At 55.0% G+C, this 13,813-nt stretch overlaps 1 protein-coding gene across 1 annotated transcript in view; it reads right to left on the minus strand.

The window, feature by feature from the left end:
- Positions 1 to 2,548: 2,548 nt before the first annotated feature.
- The window catches only part of PSEN2 (presenilin 2), a gene marked incomplete at its 5' end in the record, with an annotated part of 12,107 nt that continues 842 nt past the window's right edge, over positions 2,549 to 13,813 (minus strand). Inside the window, 8 exons of the mRNA XM_008584517.1 lie at positions 2,549 to 3,205; positions 3,671 to 3,789; positions 7,249 to 7,350; positions 7,730 to 7,813; positions 10,192 to 10,290; positions 10,896 to 11,116; positions 11,691 to 11,758; positions 13,649 to 13,790. Coding sequence (XP_008582739.1) covers positions 3,050 to 3,205; positions 3,671 to 3,789; positions 7,249 to 7,350; positions 7,730 to 7,813; positions 10,192 to 10,290; positions 10,896 to 11,116; positions 11,691 to 11,758; positions 13,649 to 13,790 — 991 coding nt within the window. The remainder of the gene's footprint in view (positions 3,206 to 3,670; positions 3,790 to 7,248; positions 7,351 to 7,729; positions 7,814 to 10,191; positions 10,291 to 10,895; positions 11,117 to 11,690; positions 11,759 to 13,648; positions 13,791 to 13,813) is intronic.

Here is a 13,813-nt window from a genome sequence, read left to right on the forward strand (position 1 = left end):
ATGTTAATAAGTAAAAGTCAAACAATCCAGGGCCGGCCCGGTGGCGCACTGCTACAGTGCGCCGCTTGGGAGCGCGGCAGCGCTCCTGCTGAGGGTTCGGATCCCACATACAGACCGGTTCCCGCTCACTGGCTGAGCGAGGTGCGGGTGCAGCGCCATGGGTTGCGATCCCGTTGCTGGTCCCGGTCCGGTCCGGGCGCAACACTGAGGGTTGCGATCTGTTGCCGGTCATGAAAAAAGACAAAAAGGAAAAAAAAAAAAAAAGTCAAACAATCCAAAGAAAAAATGGGCAAAGGATCTGAACAGACAAATAGCAGGCAAGGAAACCTGCACAGCTAATACACATATGAAAAGATTCTTGGCCTCACTGCAAACTAAGACCTAATGGAGATGACACCCTTAACATTCTGGCTAATTAGCCAGGATGAAAAACCAGATAATACGAAGTGTTGGTAGAGTTGGGGAAAAGGGGAAACTCTCAGATTGCTGGTGGAAGTATAAATGGAAACAGGCTTAGAGAACAATTGGGAATAGCATTAATTATGGGACTTCCAACACTTCCTCAAGTCCACCAAATGTGATAGGATTTATGGCACAGTTATATCACAGAAAAACTGCAAAAACCCTAAATGTCTACCATCAGCGTAATGAACACACGGTGAACTATTACACGATGGATTGATATACAATAGTTAAAACAACTGAACCAGAGCTACATTTACATACGTGACTGTCTCAAGAATGTAGTATCTTAACAATTAAATATTTAAATTAAAAAGTTTAAAAGTTAATATTAAATATATTAAAGATTGTTAAATATGTACCTAATGATACCATTTCTGCAAAGTTAAAAGATGCCAAAATGCAAAACAAAACCATGGGTAGGAAGGAAATGACTTGACTTGAAGACAGTGGACCGTGACAACAGGATTTAGGTGTCATATGAACAGGACTGCAGAACTCTAAGGTTTTATTTCTAAAAATAAATCTGAAATAAATATGGAAAAAATATTAATATTAGTTGACTGGTTACATGGGGGAGATATAGCTGTTTACATACCACTTTCAGCATGTTTGAGTTACAGTTGTCTCATGGTATCTGCGGGGATTGGTTCCAGAACCTCCTGCAGACACCAACATCCACAGATGCTGAGTCCCTTACATGAAATGGTGCAGAATTTGCATAAACCCTGTGCACGACCTCCTGTACACTTTAAATCAGCTCCAGGTAACTTACGATACCCAATTCAATGCCTATACATCCCTTCCTTCATGCAGATCCAACGTACCACTCGGCGTACAGTAAATTCAAATTTTGCTTTTTGCAATGTTGTGGAATTTTTCTTTCAAATATTCTGGATCCGTGGATGGTTGAGTCCATGGATGTGGAATTCCAGGATACAGAGAGGTGACTGACTGTCTTTTTAAGATCCTCTCATTTCTCCACCTCTCCACTAGAGTTCCGGGTTCCCCAGTCTCTCAGCTCCTCGGGGACCTCAAGGTAGATCCTCGTGTATCTTTTTCTCCAGGGCTCTGCACGCACCGTCCACCTACTTAATTATAGGGAATGTGGCCTCCGTCCCCAGCACCCCCTGGCCAGGCCTTCAACAAAGACCTCTTTAAGCTTAACACATCAAAACATTTATCCAATCTCATCTTTGGAAACCCCACCCTAAAACTACCCTTTGGAAGATAAACACGCCCATCCCTGCCAAATTTAACTAGCTCTTCACCCTTTTTCTTGCCCCTCAGCTGCTTAGGAGCTTTCACCCTGGGGGACCACTTTCATCTTCTTTAACTGCTCCCTGCTTGGCTTTCACGGCTGTGATGCCACCGATCCGCAGTCATTAGCCAGATCCCAGCTGCAGCCCAGGACTCCCTAGAGCACGTTTGGACCCTCAGCCCTCCCTTAGGGCAACATGCCTTCCTGTGCTCTTCTACCAACAGCCCAGGGGAAAGCAAGCTCCTGCCACCCAAGACACATCATTCTTGGATTCCTCTCAGGGTAAAGAGACAGTTCCACAGAACTCACATTATTTCTGGAACCAGGAGCCAGGGCTATGGGTCTGAACTGCACGCACCTGTCTGCATCCCCTCTGTTGTCCGGCACCTGCTCTGTGCAGTCTCACCAGGCTCATGTCCCCTCCAGAGGCATTTCTGAGATTCCCTTTGCACCTGTGATTGATGCAGGGGACAGGGCAAGGCCAACCTGTCCACTTCCCCCACCGCGTGTCCAGCGCGATGGCCACAGAAGGAAAGGAGAGCCAGCTTCCAAATGCGGGCTCTCATGGGTCCCCTCGGTTTCCCCCAGGACAGACACTTGCTAAGGGAACCACCCACATCTGGGTACCTTGCAGCGTTTCTGCACGACGGAGGCCAGTCAGCCATCAGACCTCAGAAGTGAGTGCAGAGAGGCCTGGGACAGGCAAGCCTCGCCCCTGACACCTGGGCACATGCCACCCTCCCCAGCCCGCAGCAGGTGACACCCAGGAGTGCCACTGAGATGCAAGGAGAGGGCTGATGTTTATAAACAGATGGAACTCCAACATCCCACCGGGACTCATCTATTTATTGATATGAATATTAAGCCGCTTCCCAGCAGCAACTGCCATTAACAAGAACAGGATTCGGTTTCCAAAAGTAATAAAACAACAGTGACGTCCTAGACAGAGCCCTGGGAACCTTCCTTGCAGGGAACTGGCTTTTCTCCTCTGGACAGGTACTGGGTGCTGCTCCCAAGCACGGACCCCTAGTCCTTAGGGGATTCTAGACGTGAGCAGGTGTCCTTCTGCACGTTCCCCCTGACCCAGGTCATCTGGACAAACGTGCACTGGGGCACGTGGGGTGCCACGAAGGGGGAGCCCGTCTGGGGACCGCACAGCTAGCACCAAAAAGCTGGTTCTGCTTCCTCTCCACGAAGTAAACATCATACATTTTTTTTTTTTTTAAGGAAAGAAGAGTCTTGAAAATATATGGCACTAGAGTGTAAAACTACACGACCCCGTCCGGTTAAGACCCCCTGCAGGTGCCCACCGTGTAGAGCTGGTCCTCAGATGTAGAGCTGGTGGGCGGCCAGGCTGTCCATGAAGGGGCGCACCAGGTTGTCCGTGGAGAAGTAAAAGACGAGGCCGAAGGTGATGGAGATGGGGAGGGCGGGCAGCGCCTTCTTGAACACGGCGAGCAGCAGGAGGGTCAGACATAGGCCCTGTGGGACACGAGGGGAGGGGACGGTGGGGACCGAGCGGTGCAGGTGGGGGCGCGGTCCGTGGTGGTCTAGCCCCTGGGCTCAGAAGCGTGCTCGAGGCTGGTAGACACCCTGGTACCTTCCCTGATCCTGCGACAGCTCCATGAGGTGCTGGGGTGAGCCCCAGGTGGGCCCCTGACTCCTAGGTGGGGCTGTCCCACCTGCCCGCTGCCCGCCCTGTCTGCTGCAGCCATCACGCAGGGTGCCAGCACCCTCCCCCTGGAGAACACGGATTTATCCCAGAACTAGATGGCATGGCTGAAATGCCAGGGAGGCTCTCAGTGGCCGACACCGAGGCACCAAAGATGCCAGGGGACACGTCCCCACGGGAGCAGGTGTGGGGACTGTCCATCCTGTCCCCACCCTGCCCGATGCAGGCAGGGGTCCAGGGTGGGGGCAGTCGGGGAGTGCCCCCCGGCCACTCACAATGAGGATAGCGACGAAGCAGGCCAGCGTGGTGTTCCAGTCCCCGCTGCCGGTGGCGGCCGCCTTGCCCACCAGCACGCTGTAGAAGATGAAGTCGCCCAGGCCCAGCTTCACGCCCCCTGTGTGGGGAAGAGAAAGGGACCCTGTGGGTCTCAGAAGCCCCCAGAGGATGCAGGTGGAGACAGGGAAGGAAGGACGACACCAGCCAAGATGCTCTGCCCCTGCCCCGCCACCTGCCTGGACTCGAGGAGCAGCCACACAGCCTAGAGACAAGGACAGCGGCGGCCCCCGAAAAGCAGCCACCCGTGAGAAAGGGGGGAACCCATGGATGGGGCAACCTAGGACCTGGGCGAGAAAAGCGGGCAGTTCTGATGCTGGTTGACCAGAACAGACAGGTGACAATGTGCTGCCCAGGTTTGGGGGCTGCCATACAACATCATGTCAAGTCTGAATGACAGGTCTCTCTTAGGACAGCTTTCAAGAACATGGATAATACCGAGACACAGTTCCTCTGGGGACCCTTTCCCCTCAAGAACAGGTAAACGTGACCGGTGATCGATGAGCTTACCCGTGACTGACAAGTAAATCGGGGCTCCTAAAACGCTTTCAAGCCTCTTTAGTACATGGCCCCTGACACGTGTTTACGGGACGACTTTGTTCTCTGTAGATAATAAAGATGTTTATGCTGCCTCCGCGCCTGCCGTCCCCCCCAGGCCCTCTCTGTCAGTGCCACCTCTTCTCTGGCTCCAGCTGTGCCCCAGGTGTCTTAAACAGGTGCTTCTCCCTGTCCTGGTCCCCCTTCTGTCCCCTGGCCCTGCTGTCCCGCTCTCTCTTGCTCTCTCCCCTCCCTTATTGCTATTTTCAATCAGCACCCTGGAAAGAACCCTGAGCTCACCTCGCAGTCACTCCACAACCCTAGAGGCACCAGGTCCCACAACCAATGCTCTCTGCCCCCCAGGGGACGCCTGCAGCCCTGATGCTACCTGCCTGTCTCGGCAGCCCTCTGCCGCTGGCCCCTCCTCAGGGTCCTCTGACTGTGTCCTTCCTTTTACACGTCTCCACCCCTGCTGCTCCCTGGCCACTCTTCTTGGGGCCCACAGTGTGACAATGTGTGTGTGCTGATGGTTCCAGCGCCGACTCTCAGCCCCTGACCTCCTCCCCCTCTCGGGTGTCTGCTGGCGTGTCCATCTGCATGTCCTGCGGGCCCCCCCACCCCACACATGTGACCTCTCCGCCAGTCCCCAGGCCATCCCGCGTGTGCCATGGCCCCCTGCCACTCAGCCGTCACCCCTCCCGGTCTCCTGCAGCCTGCGTCAGGAATGCAGCTCTGTTCATCTGATTTTTCTGTTTACAAATCACTAATGGTTCCCCATGTCGTCCAGAATAAGATCAAGCCCTTCCACGGGTACAGCACACCCTAAGCTCTAATGCAGGCACTTCCGACTGCTCCCTGCCGGTCCCACAGCCTTTGCCCTGCCACACCCAACAGGCTGAGCTCCCTGAACCCTTGTAACTGCTGTTGAAGAATTTGACTGGCCTTTGTCCCTGGTTCCTGGGACAAAGAAGACTAAATCTTTGGAATTTCCCAAGTAACAGGAGTCTCTCTTATTCACGACCCCTTTAGGTCACACCTGAGTTTATGCTGAAAGGTGAGATGACTCAGGATAGGGGCTGGTCACCAGAAAGACCAATCACATGATCAGAGGGTTGGCGCTCTGGGCCTGCTGGCCTCTGGGGAGGGGACGGTGGCTACAGGTGGGGTCTGAGATGAAGTTCACTCACACGGGCAAAGATTCGATTAGTCATGCCTACATAAAGAAACGCCAATAAAAATGCTGGACACCAAAGCTCAGGGAACACACTCATGTGCCAGGAGGGGGTGTCTGTTCTATCAGGAAAGGACACAGAAGCTCCGTGTTCAGGATCCTCCCAGACTTGACCTGTGTGTCCCTTCATTTGGCTGATCCTGAGTTGTAAGCACAGCGTTTTCTTGAGTTCTATGAGTCATTATAGCAAATTATTAAACCAGAGGGATTCATGGGAACCTCCAAATTTGTAACCAACTGGCCAGAAGAGAAGGTAGCCTGACGTCCCACAGAACTGGCGGGTGGTGTCTGAAGGGAGGTGAGTCTGTGGACCGTGCCCTTTAACCTGTAGGGTCTGCACTAGCTCCTGCAGCCAGTGCCAGACCTGAGCTGAGCACCGTAGTGGGCATCAGGGCGAACCTTCCCTGTGCTCCTGCACCAGGCTGGGGGGTGGCCTGCTCACCCTTCAAGACCCACCAAGGTAGATCGGCTTCCCCAAACTCGCCCCTCCTGCGCCGTTAGAGAACTTTATCCCTAACCCCTCACCACCTGGCTGCGTCCCCAGGCACTTCCATGGGCAGATGCTGTCACTGTACTGCACTGTCTCCCTGCCCCAGGACTCTTAATCCCTTGGGGAAGCAACCATGTCTCAGAAGGTCTCCAGGCCTGTCTTCGAGACTCTTCCACATGGGCCCTTCTTATCTCCCCAGCCACACTGGTCTCTACTGTCTCCCTGCCCCAGGACTCTTAATCCCTTGGGGAAGCAACCATGTCTCAGAAGGTCTCCGGGCCTGTCTTCGAGACTCTTCCACATGGGCCCTTCTTATCTCCCCAGCCACACTGGTCTCTGCCTGGGGAAGCCCCCACCCCAACTCTGCCCCCTGCTCCCCAGCCCACTGTCAGCCCACTGTGGAGGCAGCGCTGTCACCGGCTGTGGCCTGCGTTCTGAGCCCCAGAGTGCACACCCACTGCCTCCCCACAGCGGCCCTGGGACTCCAGCGCACACTTCCAGAGGGAACTCTCCACGAGCCGCAACCCACCCCCTCCAATCACGTCCACGCTCCTGCACCACGCAGAACCCTCCAACGGTGCCCACTGCTCCTGAGATAAAGCCCAGACCCCTGTCCTTCGTGCCCTGCCTGCCTCCCAGCCTCGCCCGCAGGTCTGGTCTCCCCACCTGTCCCTGCTTCCTCCAACTACCATGTGGCCGCCAGCCTCAAGGTCTCTGCTCCCCATCCCAGTTACCACTGTGACTCGACCTTCTCAGTGCAGCTCAGAAGTCACCTCCTTGGGTAACTCTCTGACCCCTTCTGATCAGGTCAAAAACCCCATCACAGTCCTTCCAGCACCCCGGGGTCTCCTCCACAGTCCTCACCAGCTTTTACAGGGTGTGAGATCAGTGCCCGAGCCCCATCAGACCGTGAGTCCCACGGGGCCAGGCCTCACCCAGCACAGCACCACGCGCAGTCGGCACCCCATACACCTCTGATACATGCATGGCTCAGCCTACATGTAAAAGTCCCTGGGGCTTTCCTGAGTTCCATGAGTCATTCCAGCAAATTATTAAACCTGCGGGAATCACGAGAACCCCCAAATTTGCAGCCAATGGGCAACAAGACTCCAGCTCTGCAGGTTTCTCCTTGACATTCACAGAAAAAGCCACACCTCTGACATAAAGAGGGCTCCCCCCCCTTGCCCACCCAGACGTCAGGGAGCCTGCACCCTCCATGCCCGCCCTGCACGAAACAGACCACCTGAGCACGGGCACCTTACTTTCTTCTTGTTCTTCCAGCTCCTCCCCGGGGTAGCCAGGCAGGGGGGGCTCAAAGACCTCGGGGTACGAGGGCTCCCCTAAACTGTCATAGGAGTCTTCTTCTGGGTGTCCGGGAAGAGAAGATGACCATCATCGCCAGGAGCAGGGGGCGAGGAGGGAGAGAAAAGCTGGTCAGAGGGTCTCTGGGAACAAAGCTCCAGGAAGGGGTCCCCTGAGCACCACTGTCTGACCTCAGCCCACCCCCCTCAGTCCCCAACCAGCCATGCCCAGCGGGCATGAAGCAAAGGGGGCTGGGGCACAGGACCGACAGTCAATCAATCCCCAGGACACGTGTGTCCGGGAGGCCTGGTTTTCAGGTGGCACACGCTCTGCCCCTGCCCCTGCACACGCAGCTCCCCGAGAAGCCAGGCCGGGCAGAGATGGGTGCAGGTGAGGAGTGGCCCCCCAGTGAGGAGCGGCTGTCGGCCCCCAGATACTCACCCATCTCTGGGTCGTAGGGGAGCTGCAGGGCTCCCTGAGAGGAGGGGTCCAGCTTGGCCATCCCCACCGTCCACACCATGGCAGCTGCAGGAGGGAGAAAAGGTGACACTGCAGGCAGGACCTGGGGGAGGTGGCCAGTCTGTGTCCCCAGAAAGCCTGCATGGGGCCCTCTACCTTATGGGCATCTGTTTATGCTCTATTGTCACCGACCCTTGGCGGAGGGGTCCAGACTCACGGGCCAGGTGTGGGCAGACAATGCCTTTTCCTGTCCTTTTCTACTGTCCTCACAAATAATTGCAACAGTGATAACATCAATAACAGCAGCCAGGAGGAGTTTGGTAAATGGATCGTGTCGTTTTCAAAACTACTCTAGGTACCTCCTAAAAGCAGAATCATACTGTACTTGTCTTTCTGTGACTCGTTTCATTCAGTATCACAATGTCCTCAAGGTTCATCCACGCCGCAGCACATGTCAGAACTTCCTTCCTTTTCATGGCTGAGTAATATTCCACGGTGTGGATATACCACATTTTGTCTCTCCATTCACCCACTGATGGGCCCTTGGCTCTTGTGATTCATGCTGCTGTGAACATGGGTGTGCAAACATCTGTTTGAGTCCCTGCTTTCAATACCCTCTTGGGTATATGCCCACTAGAGAAGCCGCTGGATCACAGGGCACTAATTGAACTGTGCTTTCCCTCTCTGCCTGCACCAGCTCTGCACCTGATCGTCCACTGAGCGGCTTAAACTGAATATGCCCCAAACACACACTCAACAAGCCCCCCGCAGTCTTCTCCCTCTTCGTAACTGGCAACTCCATCCTTTTGGTTGCTCAGGCCCAAAGCACTGATGTCATCCTTGACTCCGTCTCACAACCCACGCCCTAGCCATCAACACATCCTGCCAGTTCCTCCCAAATATCTCCAGAATGCAACCACATCTCAGCGTGTCTACTGCTGCCCCTGGGTCCAGAGCCCCATCCTCTCTCTCCCGGGTTGTCATTCAGTCTCCAAACCCGGCCCCTGTTTCTGCTCGTGTCTCCCACACATCTTGTTCTCCACTCAGCAACCTGTTAAACTGTGAAGTCAGGTCAGCCCGAAATCTTCTAGCAGCTTCACGTCTCACTCAGGAGTCAGAGCCAAAGCTCTCGCTCTGGCCTGCAGGGCTTGATGTGATCTGGACTGTCCCCCGCTCTCCTCTGCTCCAGCCACACTGGCCTCTGGGTGTTTTCTGAACATGCCAGGCCCACAGCCACCTCAGGGCCTTTGCACGTGTTCCTTCTGCCTGGAACGATGGCTCCTGATTTTCATATGGTGCCCTCCCTCCCCTAAGTCAGATGGTCAAATGTCACTTTATCACAGAGGGCTTTCCTGACCACCTTCTGCCTTCTGCAAAACAGCATCCCCCCATGACTCTGAGGTCCCAGTCCCTGGCCCTGCCTTATGCACTCTACCTCCTGACTTACCTATTTGCCTATTTTGTTAGTTTCTCAGCCCTCCTAAAATGCAAACAAGGACCTCACCTGTTCACAGGTGAATCCCAGAGCCTCGGGGCACCCCCCCAGTCCTAGCACTGACTCAGTCTCTCCCCGTGCGGGGGGTCTCTGCTCACCCTCGGGATGTGCCTGGACTGCGCTTTCATGCCGTGGTGCCACACCGCTGGCGACTCTCCCCTACAAACTTGATTCCTCATTTGCACAGACATTACCCAGCACTCGGGAGCTGCTCCACACATTTCCCAGGGCGCCCTGCAGACACCAGAGCCCTGGAAATTCAGGCTCTTTACTTAAATAAGCATCGCCATCAACACACAGGAGGGTGTCACGACCACAGGGCTGCGAGCTCCACGAGGCCTGGGCCGTGTGTTATTTCCTTTTGGACCCCGATGCCTAGCACAGTGCCTGCCATAAAGTGGGGACATGACACACGTTTGCTCAATCCACGTATGAATCCAAATCCCTCTGATCCTGAGGCCACGGGCAATCCCGCATGCCTTCCCTTCAGATATGACTCATTTCAATCAGCCGTGCTGCTGTCAAGGCAGCCTAGTGAAAAACAGGAGCACAGCTCCCCTGGACCCCTGTCCTGAAAAGTCCCTCTGCAGAGTTCCCTCTCAGGAGCCTGGAGAGCGGAGGGGGTGGCTACAGGGCTCCAAAGGCTACGGGCTCATTGGTACTGGAGTACGGGTGGGATAAAGTCACGGGGCCGCACCACGACCCCCAGGTCACCCCTTCCCACCCTAACTTTCCAACTGTCTTCCCACATAATAGCAAGACACAGCCTGCCATGGTCTCCTGAAGGCGAACACCCTCCTGGGATCACCAAGGTCGCTCTCTTCTTTGGTCAGGGAAAGGGACGCATCCTCTAGTCAGCTGTGAAGGCCACGGCCAGGAAGCAGTCCCTCGTCCCCTGCAGGCCGCCTGCTGACCCCACGATCAGGCACAGGCACAGGGGCCCACTCACAGGAGTATATCAGGGCAGGAAATATGGGCTCGTTTCTCTCCTGGGCAGTTTCCACCAGCATTCTCAGTGGCCCTTTGGGACACAGCACGGCCACAAGATCTGCAAAAACAGAGACATCCTTGTCATGTCCAAAAAGACATTGATTCCCAAGCAGCCCCCAGAGACAGGAGCCTTTGAACACCAGGATCCCCAGGGTCGGGCTGAGAACATGCCTGGCCACGGGGCGAGCATCCCCAAATCACCAGCTTCCAGTCACCACTGAGAGTCACCACTGGAGCCCAGTGGGGGCCTGACACAGTAACTGCAGAGGACGAGGAGCTGGGTGCCTGACACCCCAACACCGGCGACGGTGACCACGCTGGCAGTAATTACATAGCAGTAACATTTTGCGTTATTGATAGGCACCATGCCCAATGCACTCGGGGTTGTTCTTGGGAACAAACACCATATTGGGTCTAGTGCTTAACAGTGAGCGTGCTCGATAACCATGACCAGAACAACAGAAAATGAGGAGTTTGGTGATTCCTGGGCTTTATTTCTAGAACAATGAGTCTACGGGAGCCCCCTACGTAGCCTGTCATTAGAGAGGCCCCCCAGGCTCCCTCAGGAAGGGAGATGAGCCTCTCAGCACCTGCCTTCCCTGTGCAGCACCGAGAGCGACCCGGCCCTGGACGTGGCCCCCGCCCGCTGCCAGGCCCACCTACCGTACACGGAGATGGCGCCCAGGATGACCCAGGCAGACCACTCCGGGAGGTACTTGATGAACACAAGGGCCATGAGCGCACTGATCATGATGAGGTAGGCCTGCTGCAGCACCAGCGGCCCCTTCCAGTGGATGCACACCATGCCCACCGCCCCGAAGTTCCAGACGGTCAGCAGGAGGGTGGGGTAGTCCATGGCCACGTTGTAGGTCTTGAGCACTTCCCTGCAGGACCAAGATGGAGCCCATGGGGTGGGAGGCTCGGTGGAGATGTGACACCCGACACGGTTGAACACCTTCTGCTCCCCAGCCATTTAAGTCCCAACCCGGGTTTTTCCAACCTGGCTTTATTGACTAATACTCCCAACCGCCATTTCTACTGCCCTACAACTGACCGCTTGAAATGTTTGCTGGAACATGGTGGGGAATTAAGCTTGTGACTTATGCTTGGGACAGGTCACATGGGCATGCGCTGGCACGACCCAGAAGACCCTCTACACATGGAGGAAATGTTTTTTCCTATCCCTCCAGTCTCTCTGGACTGATATCCCAAAGCAAGGGGCGAGAAACCAAAGATGATCTTCCTCATAAACTAGGAAGTGCCCAGGCCTAGCCCAAACATTGGAATGCAAATTTTAAGGGGTTTCCATCCCTCTTGGGGTTCACAGAGAGCCTCCTCCACAACGGCTCTGTTTTAAATCAGAAACCAGGAGAACCGGCTCACCATGGAGGCTCCCCTTCCCCCACCCAGGTCCTTATACCCTTGTGTTTGGGGACCTGCTCCTCAGCTGCCACTCACCCGAGGTAGATGTAAGTGAACAGGAAAAGAAGCATGAGGGAGGACATGATCAACCAGCCATGGATGAACTAGACGGAGAAACAGGACAGTCACCAAGTGTCCTGAGCTCCTTGAACCGCACCACCTCCAGGTTCCCAGGACTGATGCCCAAGCCTGAAGGTGCTTCTTATATAGGCTACCTCGTGACGACGCTGGACGGTATCAGGTGGTCACCTTGCAGTTAAGGAGGGCACAGAACCTCAAGGGTTCTCTCCAGGTCACCCCACAACCGCATGGGGATGACGCTGCTTTGGGTCTGAGGCCAGCTGTTCTCTCCCCACCTCTCTGCTTGTCCCTGTGGGCTGCCTCCCACCTGCCAGGAACCGTTCTAGCTCTGGAGATAGAGCTGGCAGTGTCTGTGCCCAGCTGTGGCATGCCAGCGTGAGGGGAGGCAGACGACATCGAAACACATGTACAGTGTATTAGTAGGTAGTGATAAGGGCTATGGGGAAAAAAATATTGGCAGGATAAAGTGACAGGAGACTCCCTGGTTTTAGATATAGCGGTGAGGACAGGCCTCTCGAGGGGGCTGTTTTTGGATAGAGACAACCCAGGAAGTCCCCTCCCATGCAACAGTCTACAAACAGGTCTTCAGAAAGACCTGTCCTCCTCTCCTGGTCAAGCGTGAGGGTCAACAAGACTAGGCTGATCTTAAATGTGTCCCTTAGCCAGCCATCAGTAGTACGGTGGTGTCACTTCCTGTCCAGCAGCCTCACCCCTGTGGACAGACCCATGAGTCACCAGCGCAGTCCACTGGGACTTCAGCAGAGACCTGGCCTACCTGGAGTGAAAGCAGCTGTCAGGACTGTGCCACATACACAGCCAAATGGGGAACAGGTCCCCTCTGAAACGTGCTAACCCTCTTCATCCCAACCACCACCTGCCCAGGCCACTGTCATCTCTGCTTGAGTGTCATGGAACCTCCAAGCAAGCCTCGCTGTACGGAAGGCTGAGCCGCCTCTCCATGGTCTCTGCGACTGGCCGCCTGACACCCACTGACCACAGCAGTGCCAGCTTTCCATGCTCCCTGGGCTATTTCTAGTTTGTTTTTGTGTGCACTGTATCCTCTGCTCCAGACAAGATGCCCCAGCCAGCTGGCCACCATCCACCCACGTCCCCCTTCAATTCTGCCTCATTTATGCAAGTAAGTGTTATTTATTGATCAGCTTCAGTGCAGGGACAGCTCCTGACAGCCCCCACCACCAGCTGGGACGGGGCCCGGCCCCCTGCTATACCAACCTGTATATCCTCCAGACTGAGCACCCCACATCTCTACCTGCTCCCTAAATGGCAGCTGTCTGAATAAAAAGTGTTGTGCCCACGTGTGAACAGCTTTAAGTTAGGTAATGCCTAGTCAGACTTCCTTTCAGTCTTTAGGGTTTCAAAGCCTCCCTTAGGAGAAAAGCCTGAAACCAATGTCTAAAAGCTTATGCATCTCCAGGGACAGACAATGCCCAGGATTTGTCCAGGTGGGACTCAGCTCCACTAGTAGCCCCTGGGGCCGCCTGGCAGCTGCAGGTGTGTCCAACCCAAACATCTCCCAGCGCTGGAAGACCTCAGCTCAGAATCTGTACATCCCTACCCAGAGGGGAAATGGAAAAACAAAAATAAATCTGGAGGGAAGTACGGGGTAAAGGAGCCTAAAATAGAAGTTCAGACGGAGAAGCAAAATACAATTAACCTCTGAATACGAGAAGTGACGCCTGATACACTCGCAGGAGGACGCCATTAAGTGGGATCACATGTAAGTGTCAAAGGCAACAGCATTGCGTAACCCATGGTGGGGTGGGAAAGTACCAAAAATCAGTCTGTTTTGCAGAAAAAAGGAATTCTGAGAGTTGAAAGGTCGCTGCATGCTGGGACCCCGTCGGCGCTGTGGCGGGGCAGGCAGGAGGCGGTGGGGACGTGGCGGGCCTCACCTTGTAGCAGCGGTACTTGTACAGGACCACCAGGAAGATGGTCATAACCACGATGACGCTGATCATGATGAGGGTGTTCAACACGGAGTTGAGCAGGCGCTGGCCCACCGAGGGTGTGTCCTCTGTGAACGGCGTGTAGATGCTGGGGGGGGGGCCGGGGGGCCC

This window comes from Galeopterus variegatus, unplaced genomic scaffold (genome assembly GCF_000696425.1).
Source record: "Galeopterus variegatus unplaced genomic scaffold, G_variegatus-3.0.2 Scaffold3290, whole genome shotgun sequence".
In the NCBI taxonomy this organism is placed as follows: Eukaryota; Metazoa; Chordata; class Mammalia; order Dermoptera; family Cynocephalidae; genus Galeopterus; species Galeopterus variegatus.